Raw genomic sequence first — 16,199 nt, 5'->3', positions numbered from 1 at the left:
TAGTGCTATCCCAGACTTGTGTGTGTATGTGTGTGTGTATGTGTGTGTGTGTGGTTTTGTTTTCTTTTTTTTCCCCTGCTCGTTAGATGCATTCTGCTATAAGCAACACTGGTCCTTTGCACCTTCCCAGGAGAAGACCAGTGTGCAGTCTGAGGCGTGAATGCTCCCCTGCGCCAGCTGACATGTTGATGGTCAACGTCCCGTACAGCTCCATCCTCGTGTCTAAATATAAATCCGTGCTTGCCTTTTAATGAACTGCAGCACAACAAAGGCCAGCGGTGCCGTCCAGCCTGAAAGAGAAACCCTCTGCAGCAAGTGAGCTGGGAATGTGAGTGTCAGCGTGGCCCTGGGGAGGAGAAAACCCATCGATGGGACCTGGGTCGTAACCCAACCTCCCCCTTGTACGCGTACACGAATGCACACGCACACCAAAAATGTTTGACCCAGCGCCAGCCTCAGACCTAAAACCCCCAAACTCCCTTTCCATTTAAGTGCTAATTCGTAACAATGCCGTATCCGATGGCTCTAAAATAGCCGGGTAGATGTCTTGTCCTTTTATAGCAGTGGCCCTATTGTAAGCTCTGACATGTGACGGGTCTGAGAGTGACACAATGTGTGACTTCAAGAGAGCGGACAGGGATAAAGACCTGTGCGCGCTGGTGATTTATCCCGTCTTCCCTGTCTGCCTGTCTGTCTCCTTCTCTCCCTTTCTAAAGCAGCCCACCAGCAAACCAACATGCCTCCAAAGAAGCCTGAACCTAAGAAGGCCGAACCCAAGAAGGAAGAACCCAAACCAGCGCCTAAACCGGCAGAACCAGAACCCAAAAAAGAAGTTGAATTTAACCCAGCTTCTATCAAAGTACGTATCTTTTCACCTGGCATTGGAAGAAGCAATTTGGGTCTGGTGGGGCTTGGGTCTGGTGGTGGCGTATTCAGTGCTGCGAGATGACCTTCTCCAAAAGTAGCTCTTGGTTTTGAGCAGAAAGTGAGCAGCAAAGGCAATTGCCACAGGCAGAGTAAGAAGTCAAATGAGAAGGAATTTGGTCTGGGGCTAGTTTTTAAAGTAATGACACCAGAGTTAGTGCCATGCTCTGAGAAGAACTTCCAGTGTGACCTTGGGCAAGTGGTACGTGGTGGGATCCAGCTCTCTGCTAACATCTCTGTACTTAACATTCCTGCGCTGTAAAAGGAGGAGGGGGCAATTGCAATAACTTCTCATCAAGGGCACAGATAGCTTCAGCCAGGATACCATGACATTGTGGTAATATTCAGCTGGGATACTATGACATTGTGGTATGAAGGGCAGCTAAGTCCAGCAGCAAGATGAGTTGTAATTAAAAAAACCCCCAACCCCCAAACTGGTACCGCCTAAAAAATAGACAGGCATGTTTGTAGCCAACACAATTTCAGGATCATCAAATACATTTTCATCCAAACAGGACTTGAAATCAATTCATTTCTGCATTTTTCTTTTAAACTTACTCAATCTGCACTCTTATTCATGCAAATTCTCTTTTTTCCCTCCAGCACAACTTGCAATTATGGACTCTTATCATGTTTTTTAAAGTGCTACAAAATATGTATTGAGTTCCTAAAAAATAACTAAATCCAGAACTCCCATGATAACATCTCTTCATCTTTGCAGAGACTATTCCATTATCTACTATACAGAAAACTGGAGTAGGGAAAGCATTGGTAGATGCATGGTTTGGGTCTGGTGGGGATATTTTATCCAAAACTTACAGCAAAGGGAGATGATATCCTCTAGAGAAGTCTTCCTGGGAATTTTTCAATTAAATGTTTTTCATCAGAAATGCTTTTGTCAAAATTGAAACTATTTGTGCAGAGGGGCTGGGTCTGGCAAATATACTGCTTCCTGCTTCATAAAGCTAGCTCTGGTGGAGCTCAAGCCATCTGGTGTAGATCAGAATACGTCCCTAGATCATTGTACAACATTCGAAAAAAATGCTTTAATGAGTTTTGAAATTCTCCAAACATTCCATTTCTGCATTCCAGGATGAAACTGTTTCTTGTTTTCATGCAGAAGATAATATGTAGTTAAAAAAGGCAAGGAAAACAACCTTGTATCAAAACAAAATGTTAAAAATGATCAAAATGCATCTTTTGATGGGAATGTCTCAAATTATCAATATTTATTCTCAGACCTTATTGCACAATTTTGTGTTTGGAATTTTTAAACTTTTTTTTTAGACACTCGAAAGTCAAAGAACTAAAATATCTCCGTGGTAGAGAAAAGTACTTCTTGTTTCAATTTTCCTGACTGTTATAGTCTGCTGCCATGATAATGGTTTAAAAGAGCCTTATTTTGCACTCCAGAATCCCATTTTCTTTCTCTTGCTGCTTCACGGTCTCAGTCTGTATTGGGTCTCTATTGGGATCTCAGTTATAGTGGCCTAAATGTGAGACACATCCCCTTAAGTAAATGGAGTTATTCTAAAGTTTTAGTGTTATACACATATACATTCCCATAGGATTTGATCCAATACTTAGGAATTTTCAAAGTAGATTGGGGGCGATTGAATGTTGTTTGCAACTCATAGAAAAGAGTTTGGGGGTTGTGGGTTTTTTGATTTGTTTTTCTGTAAGAGTTTGTCTGAGTCCACGAGGGTTTTTTTTTTTAAGAAAATGTTTCTCTGGAATGGCCCCTGAACCTCTTTACTTTGGGGAACAGATTGTCCCGAAGAGATCTTATAGCAAGAAACTGTCTTTTCCATATATCTAATTCATTTCCACCTGAATGCTGTCTTTGAGCAGGGGGGGCACATTTTGCCAGAAATTTATTCTGCTCTCCTGAAAAATAGTAAGGCTGATTCAAAACAGGATTTGTCTTTTATAGTTATGGACACAGAAAGTGGGACTAACTCATCTAGCTTTAACCATTGGCAAGTTGATCAGATCATCTATGATCAGCAGAAAGAAACTCTCTAGAGGCTTATCCCTTGCAGCAGTGCAAAACACCTATATCAGGATGGATTGAATCACCCTTGGGAGATGCTGATCCGTTGACAAAGGGAGACGAGACAGGTATTTGGGTGCCAACATTTCAGCAGCTAAAGTTAGCTGAGATGACGTGTGCTTAGAGTCCAGTGAGTCCTGGGTACAAAAAGGCCACGCAGAGACAGCTGGCGTCGTGTGAGGACCTGGATGGGACACGGCTTACCATATGGAGTTATCTTTAATAACCACACCTTCCCTTGTCGTCACTTGATATGCTTATTGTAGCAGCATGCAGTAATACAGGTGCCTGGGGAAAACCAGTCACCGTTTATTTTTGTGGAGTACTGTGATCCTGAAGCCATGTGAAACCCCTTCTCCCTGAAAGCCCTGCAGGCTTCTGAACACCTGCAGGGATCCTAAAAAATAAAAGCTTCTTCCCTTTTTCTGCAAGAAAACATGTAAGACCATCCAGGATGGGATTCAGCCAGGAGGAAAATAAAGCAGGCATCGTGCCGGTAAAGATGAGATCCTGCCGGACTTGTCTGTCTGCTCAGTTCCAGAGCTCCGAGCGGTGCGATGGCAGGGTTGCAGCTGGGCGGATGTGCAGGGGGACACGGGCGAACATCTGGCACGGCGTGAAGCAGGGCTGAGCAGAGCTTGGGGTGGCTGCTGTCTGCGGGGAGGGAAGCAAAGGTCTCTTGGGGGAGATGGATTGATTTTCATGGGGGAAAAAAATCCCATTTTGACAACAAATAAATGCCCTGCTAGGCGGGATTGTCACAGTAGTTTTTGGTGCCTTGCTGGAGAATTTATTCTGGGCTGAAGTGACTGAAATGATTATTTCAGAGTGAGCTTGGATGTGGGGGAAATGTATATGAGTTAATAGTGGGCATACCTGTGAGAAGTGCTTAGAAGGGGGAATGAAAAAGCAGGAGACACTTTGTGGTTAAAAAGGATTTTGTTTGTTGGGTAAATGTGTTGCATTAGTGTGCATGAGAGAGAAAAAAGTGCTCTATTAAACATGTGACTGCATTAAAGAAATTCAGTTTATGGGAGTAATGAATGTGTGTACAAGAGAGGGTGAAGCAGCATGTGACACCTTTGTGCCTACGTGTGTGAGACAGAGGCTTCGTAGTCACGGTTTTGGGGAGTTTCTGTGTGCAATCAGTAGCTGTGGGGTGTGTGCCCTGACTTCTTGAAGTTCTGTAGCTGCGTGAGGGCTTTTGAATGTACCTTTTATTCAGGAAGAGGAATTTAGCTAAATCCCTGACTTCTGTAAGAAAGGGAGGGGGGTAGGGATGAAGGGTTTTGTAGGCAAAAAGGCTTCTTTGTGAATAAGGAATCTGAGGTGTTGGCCCACTTGAGAGAGATTCTGAGTGTGCAAATCAAGTATTTTATTTGGATGTGTGAGGGAAATGGGGGATGAGCTCACGGGCCCGTACCTCTTCTGGCGTGGGAGGCGCAGCAGCAGGTAACCTGTAGCTGGCTGGTGGCAGGAGTGTAAGGTCCTTTCCAACCCAGACCCATGGAAAGCGTCCTACGACAGGTTTTGCTTAGGAAAGAGGGTTTTTTTTCTTGCCAGAAGAAGCCATTTGCTGGGCCAAGGTTAGGACATCCCAGCGCGGGCATGAGTCGAATCTCAGCTTATTGAAGAACCCCTTCCCTCTGGTGCAGAGACAACAGGAGCAGGTTTCTTCAAAGCGATTCACCACTCTGTCTCCCCTCTGCTTTGCACCAGAAAAACACAGCGATGTCAACAGTGCATGAGGTAGGAGGTGGTACAGAGCTGTCCCTGAGCCACCCCCACAGGGCAGCACAGTACTCGGGGTGGGGACCGTTTCTTTGAGTCCCTGAGTAGGGAGATGGTGACCTGGGACATACTAAAGACATCCAGACTACTAAGGGCTTGTCTGGTTCAGAAAAAGCTGGTCTGGATATCCCACGCAGCGTACACATACCGTATCCAGCTTGGAAGAAGAAATCATTATGTTTTACTAAGAGGTGGGGGGGATGCAGGTCTTTGCCCACTTTGAAACCTGTCAGGATGTTACATCTCCTTAAGGGTTTGGCCAAGTCTTCAGGCATCAAGACAGCTGAAGGTGGCCACCATAGGCGTTCAACCTCCTCCCAACACCCTCTCATCTTTCTCTCTCCAACCTATTTTTTCCCTTGGTTTCCTTCCTTCCAGGTGCTACACATTTCCATTGTCATCACCATTATTATTATTGGCCTACAAGTGCATCTCAGTAGAAATATTTTTAGAGAGCAATTTCCCTCCTGTGCTCACATATTTGAAGGTTTCTGAAGTGGGCAGACACCTGCCAGGCTAAACCAAGCCCATGCTGGGCCTCCTTCGCTCTCAGTGGTTTTTTCCTGAGCCTTTCAAACACAGGGAAATTTGAGTAGTGAGTCTTGAGGAAGCCCCAGGCAAAAAGACTGAAGGTTTAGCAAAGACAAGAGACACCATTGCAAGCTTGTGGGAGTCAGTAGGAAATGTTTCCTTTTGAGTTTTATGGGATTGGCCTCTGACTCACCATTCTTGCTATGGACCAGTGCTCTGGCAAGGTGTGAGAACTTCTGTAAGCTTGTTGTGATTTACTTTTTAATTTAGCAAGCAGCGAATGCCTCTTAGGCATGCGCTCAAAAATTGCATAGATCTGGCAAAATATCTTCAGATGCATCGAGACAATTCCCTTTTCAGCATAATAATGGTACAAAGTCCTGTAACTCCAGAGGGAGATTTCAGATGCCGCCTATTTTAAATATCAGATATCTTTCTTAGGATAGGATGAATAAAATTGAAAGTGGAAAAAGTCCAGTCTGGCTTCTACAGAGGGAACCTAGACATTTAGTTTACATAAGATGTCTATCTCAGCTGGTTACAGCAAAGAAAAGGAGCTCCGCCCTGAAACCTTTGGCTGCACAAGTTCAAGTTACTATCTCAAGCACATGGTCTTAGTAGACAATCCAAAAAAGTGCGGAGGGTGACTGGAGGTTTGGATTGCATTATTAAAAAGTTACCACAACTAATTAACATGTGACCCACTTCCCTCTTGCACAAGATAATGTACCAAAGTGCCCCGATTCCCTTGTGATGGGCACAGGAGAAGAACCAGAAAAGAATAAAAGAGGAGAAATTCCGCTTAAACCCCAGATAACCGGAGTCCTCTGCCCTGCTCAGCCTACACCAAATGGAAAGAAGAGGATGAGCAAAGGCCAAAGGCTCCTGCATGACCTATTAGCATTTCATGTCACTGAGCGTGGCGAGTACTTGTTTTACAGAGCTTAAGGCTGTTTAGTCACCTAATCTGACATCCTATATGCAGATTTTGACTCACGTGAGCTCTGCTGAGCCCAAAGACTTTGGTTAGGGAAAAGCATTTTGGGCCCAATGACAAAGAAACAAAGAAAGGAAGAAAAAAAGTGGGATTCACATGCAGTATTTCAGGCATCTACAAGTTAGATCCTCAAGCCTGAGCTAGTCTCTTCAGGCTCCCAGTACAGCTGCTAAAGAGAAACAGGCACTTTCAGAAGTTCATTCATTTCACCCAAAGATGAGCACCTAAGGTAGATCGAATAAAGCAGTGGTAGAGAAGAGGGGCCACTGAAGTATAGGCACACTGGAGCCATGACCTGGATGCAGCGAAGACCCCTGGTAGCTCATTTTTGTGCTCCAGCTAACGAGAACTGCAAGTACTCGGTGGTCATCAGTAGAGCCCTGCCAGAGCTGGGCTGTGCCTGGATGCAAACCAGTAAAACTATCTGGTTTGTACGGTGCTGTATAGATTTGGATTTCTACCAGTCTGGGGACTTTTCCACAGTACAGACATTGGCTGCTGAGTGTTAGCAGTTCTGCCCGAGGCCCTGCTCTAAAAGAAATGATGGACCTACTCCAAAATCCTGGCTCTGGGCGGACCATGGAGGAGAACAGATCTGCAGGATCCTGAACCCGAGCAATCTCTACCATGTCTGAAAGAAAATCCTGCATCTTCCCAATCCATCAACCCCACGAAGCCGGGGGGAATCCAAATTCAGTAGCCTGTGGTCCTTCCTCGGAAAAAACCCTTACCTGAGGATTTCAGGTCATGGTGGGCAGCAATTGCTTTGAGTGGGAGCTGGAAAAGGATCATCCTTCTGCAGGGATCCCCCTCCAAATTCGTGACAGCTCAAGTCCACAACATAGCACTTTCCCCTTATAAATGGTGCTTTTTCGTACCCGGTCTCACACTCTCTGTGTAGCAGAGATAAGCGCAATTAACATGCCATTCTAAAGGCAGCTCTGCTCTTTTATTCTCTCCTTTATTTATCACACTCCATGTCACTCTGGAAGCACAGGGCATTCCCAGCCAGGCTGGCCATTGCGGGGCAGCTTTTAATAGCGGAGAGAGCACCTTTGTCCCTCCTGTCCCTTCCTTCGGAGCAGATGGCCCCAGGCTGACATGAATTTGGCAGCTTGCTTGACAGAAATGAATCAGTGCCTGAAAGTGTGAAGGGATTTCAGCGTTAGGAAACAACCTGTAGCCTTGACCCAGTGAAACGTTTCATCAGAAGAGGGGTGGGATGACACAAGTCCTGGGCTGTAGCATCCCCAAAAGAGATAATCCACAAGAGATACAGGCCAGGATGCAGAGCGACGACGAAAGAGTAAGATGTTGAGCAAGCATGCATTAAAACACAGCAAAAGGGTTTCTTTGTGGTATATTCCACTCATTCTTAGGGCCAAAACCGAACAGCACTGGAAATTGAAGGAGCTTTCCAGATGAATTTTCTAGGCCAATGAAATTCTGGCTATCTTTGTATATCACTCTTGTTCGCAGAGCTGGGTGACGTTTCTCGTAAAAATACTTTTCGGGGAGACTTGAAAAGTGCAGTTTGGTGGTACCAGAATGTTTTGCTAATACACACAGATTTTGCAAAGAGTTTTCCAAAGAAATCTGAAAAGGATAAAGAAAATTACCAGTTTCAGGTTTTTTTAGTTAATTCCCTGTTTAGATTCTTTTTGATCTGAAGCAGCTATTAATTTTGGAGGGTTCTTTCCTTCTTATATAAAAAAATACCCAGAAATTTTTAATGGTTGAAATTACTTCAATTTGGGCAAAAGAGAACATTTTGACCTATCTGGAACAATTTTTCTGCCTCATTTCCAACTAAAACTGTCATCAAGTAAAACACAAAACCCAAACCTGTTTTCATTCTTAATCAAAATGACTTTTCCCCTGAAAATTTGGAAATTGCTCAGTGGCACCCTAAAATATGTAGTAGGATGATTTAACAAAAAAAAAAAAAAAAAAAAAAAAAAAAAAAAATATTCTGGGCAGTTTCCTCTTCCAAGTCTCTGCTATGCAGCTGCCAAAAAATAACTTTTCTGCAATGTCTGATGTCTGTGGCACAGGGATGTGCAAAACCAAACCTGTAAACAGCTCAGCTTGGTTTGAGGGATGTAGAGAGGAAAACCTGTCAAGTTTCATATGTTCTTCTTTATTTGAAATAACTCAGAATTGCAGCATTACTGAGTCCTCAGGCCTTGAAAGTAAAATGTATGGCTTTCTGAGTCTGTATCTGGATTGCTGAGAGGCAGGAATGCAGCGTGATTTTCTGAATGTGGCTTTCCTTAGTCGCTTATGGAAAGGAGATGGTTTCTGTAGAGGGTCTTAAATACCATTAACTTTATTTCCCTAATACAGAAGACAAGGCTGTGGCATTGGGTAAACCTTGCCCAAGGGTAGCCCAGCTTTACTGACTCATTTGAAATCATCGAAAGTAAGATTTTCTGCAAGCATGTGTAGGGGATTTTTTTCATCTCCCTCTACATTTCCTCTTGTAGACCTGCATGTTTCACATCTTCTTCTGTTTCCCCTGACATTTATACACCCCTTGTCTCTGCAGTATTTCCCAGCCTCCTTTCAATTCCGCGCGAAGCACAGACATTGTGCAAATTGTGCAAAGCAAAGAATTATGCAAAAACAGAGTTGGTTTGAAAGCGTTTGCACTGCTCTCAGCAGGGTGATTTCAATGCCGTTATTATTTTCCTGGTTCACATTCTCTTTTGCGTTGTTATCTCAGACAAACTAGGACACAAGAGGCTGTTTATTTCTGCTTTGCCACCAAATGAACTTTGCAGCTTTTTGAAAAGACGGGGGGGATGAAAGAATAACAAATAAGTCCTGTTTTGACAGTTTCTGGGTTTTTCAAGTGGCTCTGCAGCAGGTCCTGACCTAGAAAGCCCTTACGGCAATACATCCTGCCATGATCTTCTGAGATCTCAGCCAACATGTTTGTCTGCTTCTCCAGCACGTGGTGTGGATGTAGCCTCTGTAGGCTTGTTTGCATATCTGTAGTTGCGTGTAAGGTAGGTTTTCTTTGATTTATAGATGGGGAAGTAATCAGCATATCTGTGCGGAGATCTCGTGCTATAGGCGCGTGTGCCCAAGGTGGGAAGCGAGTGAGAGCTGCCCAACCTGCAGCCTTACCATCATCCCTTCAGCCGGTGCCTCCCAGCCTTGCCTTTCCCTTTTTCTCTCTCCAATCTGCCCCTTGATGAGCAGGGAGTTATTAAAAGCACACTCTGGATATGGAGCAGCTCTGTAATACGGTCTGCATTTCTCACATAGCTGCTAAACCTCAATCAATATGGTTTTAATCGCCATTTGTGTAACGTGCAATAACTATTAAATTTAAATTAAATGCACAGCTCAGAGCATGCAGAAGGCCCTGGCCAAAGTGCTAACTTTTCCCAGGTTGCTGGAAAGCTGGACTGTACAGACAGAATATTTATTCCTCTCGTAAACCAGTTAAATCTTCACTTGGAGAAGGGGAAAAAATGTTGAGAGTAGCTATAGGAGGGATGGGGGTGGAGAAGAACAGTGGCTCTTAATAGAAACAGAAACTTTTCTGGGTTTCCCCTAACTTTTGCAAAGAGGTTAGTGTTCAGGCAGAGGTGACCGAGTATACTTTTCCCCAGTGTCTGTGCTGACAGGATGGAAAACAGCGTTAGTGGGTGTAGAGCAGAGCCACATAGGTTGTGAGCTGATGGGGACGTGACTCGGAGCCCGATGATGATGATGTGCCGCCTGCCCTCCTGGTCCTGCACCCCATCCCTTCCCAGGGGCAGGCTGGTTACCAAACCGTCACCAAGTCCTCGCCGTGCTGGCCAAGGGCGATGCATCTCCATATGAGATGCATTCTCAAGTGAAAGAGCCCTTCAGCTTTGCTGTGCAAGCCCCGACGGTGACCTTGGTAGCAGTCGCCTTGGGTAAAGACCTATCTCTGCACTTACATGCTGCAGAAGCAAACTGGAGACAGTGATAATTATAGCTCCGAGAGGGGCTTTCATGAAGGGTTTTGATGTGTTAGAAGAGTAGGGCTGATATAAATACCTAAAAGCTGCTACGGAGCAGTTCCCCTTGGCAGCAGGAAAAGGCAGAGTGTATCTACAGCGACTTTCAGGCAGAGGCGTGCAGTGGGTACCTGCTCTGGACTGGCCAAAACCAGGGTAACCAATTCGCTTTGCACCAAGACGAGGAGCATGGGAAGAGCTCCTGCTGCCTCTCTATGCACATGGCTCCAGCCCATGAGACCTGCCCGTCTCGCTGCACAGGCTCTGGGACTTTGAGTCTGAAACCATCCCAGCCTCTCCTACAGCTGTCGTGGCTCTGAACAGTCTCACAGTATAGAGCTTTCTGATGCTAGACTAGTAGTGAGCTTCTCCACCTCCACCTTCTTTCCTCCCCCAGCCCAGGGACTGGTCTGTTCGCTTAGACCTTGTCGTAAGGTTCCCAAGTGACAAAAGGGTTGGTTAAAGCCCAGGTATTATTAAAACCAGCAAGAACAAAGCAACGTCAAAGCATATTTCCTACCATTATTTCATATATATATGTACAAAATTGTCATATGCTGGCCAGAGTAAAGAAGTGGAAAGAAATATGGGAAAGGAAATGGATGTAATGTTAGTAGAGGGGCAATGCCAATGTAATCCCCAGAATATTGTTTTTTTTCTCTCCTAAGCAAATTTCCTTCTTGAGTTTAATTTCATGTCTCATTGTCTGCACACATCTTGCATGGCATTGTTCCCTTCCCTGTCCTATCTGCAATCTGAATCCCAAAAAAGCAGACAGGCAGAGCAGGACTTACCTAAATTTAAACTGAAATCATCACGCTATGCTCAGAGTATGCGGTCGGCCTGCAGCCCAGCTCTCTTTGACGAGATAGCTGCTTCCCAGAATCCCAGCCATAGCCAGGGAACTGGGTGTTACTGACACTAATAACAGGGATCAGGGCAGCTTTAGCAGCTTTTGCTCGTGAATGCTGTCCACGTCACAGACTAATTCCCAGCAGGGGGTCAATTATCACAGCCCCTGCCAATCACGCATTCATCCATGCTGATTTATCCCAGCTGAATACCTGCATCCTATTTTCCCCAAAGATCATTGCTCTAGATCCAGAAGATGCGAGCCTCTACATTTAAAAGGATCAGTGCAGATTTAGACTGGTCTTTTATAAACCATCCTCTCTCACTTCTGGTTTCTCTGACTGCCTTGGGGGTTAATGACTGTGTATGGTTCTCAATGTGAGTTGTGCACACGATATATATATTAGGAAGAAATTGTTCGCTGTGAGGGTGGTGAGGCACTGGAACAGGTTGCCCAGAGAGGCTGTGGATGTCCCATCCCTGGCAGTGTCCAAGGCCAGGTTGGATGGGGCTTGGAGCAACCTGGTCTAGTGGAAGGTGTCCCTGCCCACGCCAGGGGGGTTGGAACTAGGTGATCCTTAAGGTCGCTTCCAACCCAAACCATTCTAGGACTCCATAGTATACATATATATGTAGTAAGTGTGTGTGTATGTATATATAGTATGTGCATGTGTGCATAGACATGTATGTAGGAAAGAAATGTGAGTGTGCATTTATGTATATTCATATGTATATATGAATCAATACACACATATATACAGACATATAGATGAGCAAACATTTACACCCATGCATACCCCTATAATGTTTTTCTTTATCCCAATGCCCGGTGCATGTGTAAGCACACACCATACCCATGCAAGGCACCGGTCTGGCCAACCTGGGGACCAGTGCCCCCTTGGCAGCCCTCCGATGGGTGCAGGGGAGCCGAACCATGCAGCCCATCCTGCTTGGATCATGCTGGGAATGAAGGAAGGTGTTCCTCAGCCTGTGACCTGGACGGAGCCTGCCTAGCCTCCAGCATATAAAAACTGTTCTGCTCCAACGAAAATTACGCATCCAAAACCCAAAATAGAAACACTGACAATCTATCATTTGTGTTTTCTGGGAGGCAGCGGAACATCGCAGCCACTGGGCAGACGTGACCGAAAAATCTCCTGCAAGAAGTCTGCTGCTGTGAACAATCTTAGAAAAACAAACCGGTTTCTAATGCACGCAGCCTTAAAAAACCAGCAACAGGGAGAAAGGAAATAAAAAAAGGCATCACTGAGAGCCCAGCTATGGTTAAGAGCAGCCTGATAATAACTGCTGAGTGCTTGGGGGGAAAAGAAAGACAAAAAAAGAATAAAAAAAAGAAGAAGAAAAAACATAAAATGTTGGTAAGGAAAATAGCTCAAACTTTTCAGTGTTTGTGGTTAGTGCTGACTAGTAGGTAACAGTCACAGCCTGGCAGGGGTAAATATGTTGCCTCTCTTTAATATAATGGTTGCAAAAAGAATCCCCCCTTGCAAAATGCACCTCTCTCTGCCCAAAAATGAAACGTCATTGAATGCCATGCTGCTTGGTGACAACATTTTATAAACACAGTGACTGAATCTGCCTCCAACATCCTTGTGGATGATGGCAGGAGCTGGCTGTAACGGGTGCGAAGGAGTGTTGGGGACTGAGGCTGCGGGACATGCACAGACTTTGTGGGTCTCGGGAGAAACTTGTTTTTCCATGTCACCTTGCAGGCTCCGCTGCAAAGCCTGGAGAAAACCGTCACGGGTCAGAGCACTACTTAATATGATCAGGTTTTGGACATTGACACCATTGTAAGCGGACCAAAAACAACCCAAAACAAAACTCTGAAATGTCAGCTCCAATTGCAGTTATAGGAAACTTCAGATTTGGCTTCTTTCTACATAAATAAATAAACCTCTAAATCAAGCAAAGGACCCCAGCAGGCTGAACTGAAAAGAAAAACTCGTGGTGGTGCAGGGAGAGGGAAAGGGCTTCTCCTTCTTTTTTTTTTTTCCATTGGAATTTGAAATTTTGATAAAAGGGCAGGATTTAAAATTTCCATCCTCTTGACCTGTCTCCCAGCTGGGGCTCAGCTTTTCGGACTTGAGCTCCCCAGTGGTGCTGGGGAGACGGGCAGGAACATCCAGTACGGCTGTGGTTACATAGCGAGATCAGAGCACACTGTTTTTCTGCTCACAATGAATAACGTCCTGCTTCGGAAAATAATTTAAAAAAACAAATAAAAAAACCCCCCAAACCCCAGAGTACGAAGTATGGCAGATAGTGCTTTGTGCTCGTGGATTTTCAACGGGGAAGTTTTGGCCCATTTGAAGCTGGGGCTGGGTTCTAGTGTGATTATTTTGGGAGCAGCATGTGCGCTGCGCCTGCCAGCTTCATGAAAGAAAAGCAGAGCTCTCCCCGTTGCCAGCACGTTATCACAGTGACTCTTTGGCAGCTTATTCCTGGTTTTTTTTTTTCAAGACAGTTACAGGGCAAGGGGTGTGACATTTTAAAGGGGTCCAGCTACTGTTTGATTTTCCTGGAGCTGCAAGTGCACGAGGATGGACGGGATTTGCTGGGGGCTGGTGGTTGGCATCATCCCATCCCTGGGAGGGTTGGGTGGTGATGGCTGCAATGCCGATGATGGAGAAAAACAACACCTTTGGGACAGAGCTGGGAGAGTGTGATGTTTGCATCGTGTTGCTGTGTGATCCCCATGGTATGGAGTTGTGTCTGGGTATGTCTGGGAAAACCTTAATATTTTCTACCCAGGACACTGAAGCTCTTTTGCATGTGTCGTTGGGCTGCAAAACACTGTCAGACTAGACCTTGGAGGAAGAAAAGCGTGGTAGATGGTTGTGGTGGATGGACTTTGCCAAGGTATTTTGTTTCTCGGGGCACCTCGCTGTGTACAAGCAAAAGCTTCAGCTTCCACATCAAAAAAATGACTCCTTGGTTTCCAGGAGATTTTTGCTTTACAGCTGCCCTTCTGCTGCGTCTTGCCTGAGACGCATCAAGCTCATTTCACTTAAGCCAACTTAATGTCTCACGTGGTCTCATTCACTACTAGCATGACTGACGCATCAATCAGCAGCCTAGAGGAGTTAGTTACACAACTGTGTCATCTGAGAGCAAAATTAGTTCGGCAAAGGCTGGTTGTTTTTAGGCTTGGTGGGGGAATTAAAATATTAAAAGAAACCAGCTTGAATTTTCAGGAGGAGGTTTCAGCAACACACAAAAAACCCACAAAAATTCTTTTCTGGCAACTCAAAATGGATTTGTTCAGCCCCAAAAGAATTGTTTTGGTAGGGTTGGGGGTGATCTAATGCAGGGTGGTGGGATTCTTTAAGTCAATTTTACATGAAATATGCCACATCAATATAAAAATATTTGAATCTAAAATTAAAAAAAAAAAAAAGATAAGAAAAAGCTGCCAGTATTTGCAAGACAAAACATTTGATTTTGGAAATGAAAGACAAAGGGAAAGGCTTTTATGTCAAATTTATAAGTGTAATAATAATAATAATAATGCCTCATATTTTTTCTTACTTTCAGATGTTTACCAAATTAAATAGTAAAATATTTAGCTATTTTTAAATTAAAAAGTGTTTCATTTTCCCTGGGCACTTTCCAACATATCATATCCACCAAACGTATTATCTGGTGACTAATTTTCCCTGTCCTGTTTCAGACCTTCCATTTTAAGACGATCATACTGCAAGGGGCACAAGTGCAATGCTGTCCCATAATTATATGTGAAACGGTGAGGTCCACCTGCCCCCATGCATGTGGGTTGAGAGATGGGCCTTCTTCCTTCTTAGCACCCACTCACCAGGAGGTTTGAGGGCCTGAATCCCCCCAAAGTGTTGTCTCCTGGTCCACAAGCTGTAACCTTGGGGTTCTTCTCCATCAAAGACCCAACCCATGAGCTAGTGTCTACTTGAAGCAGACAGCACAGGCAACGTCTGACCTCTCCTACACCCCAGGCTCCCCTCCAGGATTTAACAGAGGGTATTTTTTAGGTTTTATAATTTCTTCCATGGTTGCGAACATCTGAACAAACATCTGCTGATGGGGCTGGAGAAGGGGGGAGCGGCAGAGGAGGTGGGAAGCCAGCCATCAATAAATGGTTGGAGAATCCAAACCCATGTTGCTACAGGGAGAACAGTCAGTCTACAAAGTGTTTTATATTTCTGGTGCTGGCCGTTGCCAGAAGCCGTCTCAGTTCTCCAAAGCGGCTGTGTCATTCTCCTGTCGAAGCTCTGGAATTTCCCTTTGCACTCCGGAAAGTTGTGGCAACACGTTCCCCATCCAAGAAAGGCAGCTATCAATTTATAGCCTACTACCAGAGTTGGAAAAGCACAGTGATTGAAAAGCACACCGCTCCTTAAACCCCAGAAGGTGGCTACAGGAAAGCAAGAAGCAAGGCGATGTGCAGCCCTGCCAGGGGACTGCCACCCAGCGCTCCGGCTCGGGCTGAAGGTGCAGAGCATCAGCACCAAAAATGAGGCTGCCTTGAGTCGCCGCGTGCTCGGACACGCTTCCTGCACAGTGCAAAGCTGAACCTGTGCCCTGTAGATTTAGCAGGCTGCGGTTCCTCACTCAGCAGGGATCCAGAGCACAATACTACGGCTGAGGTATTGAGGGTCAGGAGTATGTTGTATTTCTTTCCTTAGGGTAGGAACCTCATGGGTTCCCCAAATCTATTTCTCAATCTGGCTGCACCACTGATCTTGTGTCTCTCCACAGTCCTTCGCCACCCCATAACCTTTAGTGCTACCTCAGCTCTCCCCATCTCCAGCTCTGTCTCTGCCAGGGAGCATCCCATGGAGTGACTCTGAGACCCAAACCAGCGCTTTCTAACCCCAAACGAGACACTGCTCTTTCACGCTAGGCTTCTGCATCCACTTCTTGAGGGACCAGGTGAATCAAAAGTCATAATATGGCAGACCTCATCCAGGCTTATTCCAAAATAAAGTAGGGACCTGGAAGCCATAAAGTCTGCTGAAGTTATAGTAGGGGCAGTGGTGATACACTGCTGTAATTTTTC

The 16,199-nt window shown here is 45.1% G+C and overlaps 1 protein-coding gene across 1 annotated transcript in view; it reads left to right on the top strand.

The window, feature by feature from the left end:
• The first annotated feature begins 250 nt into the window (after window positions 1–250).
• MYL3 (myosin light chain 3) overlaps window positions 251–16,199 on the top strand; it is a 36,511-nt gene continuing 20,562 nt past the window's right edge. Inside the window, 3 exon segments of the mRNA XM_049798880.1 lie at window positions 251–299; window positions 302–328; window positions 720–859. Coding sequence (XP_049654837.1) covers window positions 251–299; window positions 302–328; window positions 720–859 — 216 coding nt within the window.

This window comes from Accipiter gentilis, chromosome 4 (genome assembly GCF_929443795.1).
Source record: "Accipiter gentilis chromosome 4, bAccGen1.1, whole genome shotgun sequence".
Classification (NCBI taxonomy): domain Eukaryota; kingdom Metazoa; phylum Chordata; class Aves; order Accipitriformes; family Accipitridae; genus Astur; species Astur gentilis.
This window is presented reverse-complemented; position numbering and strand designations above follow the sequence as displayed.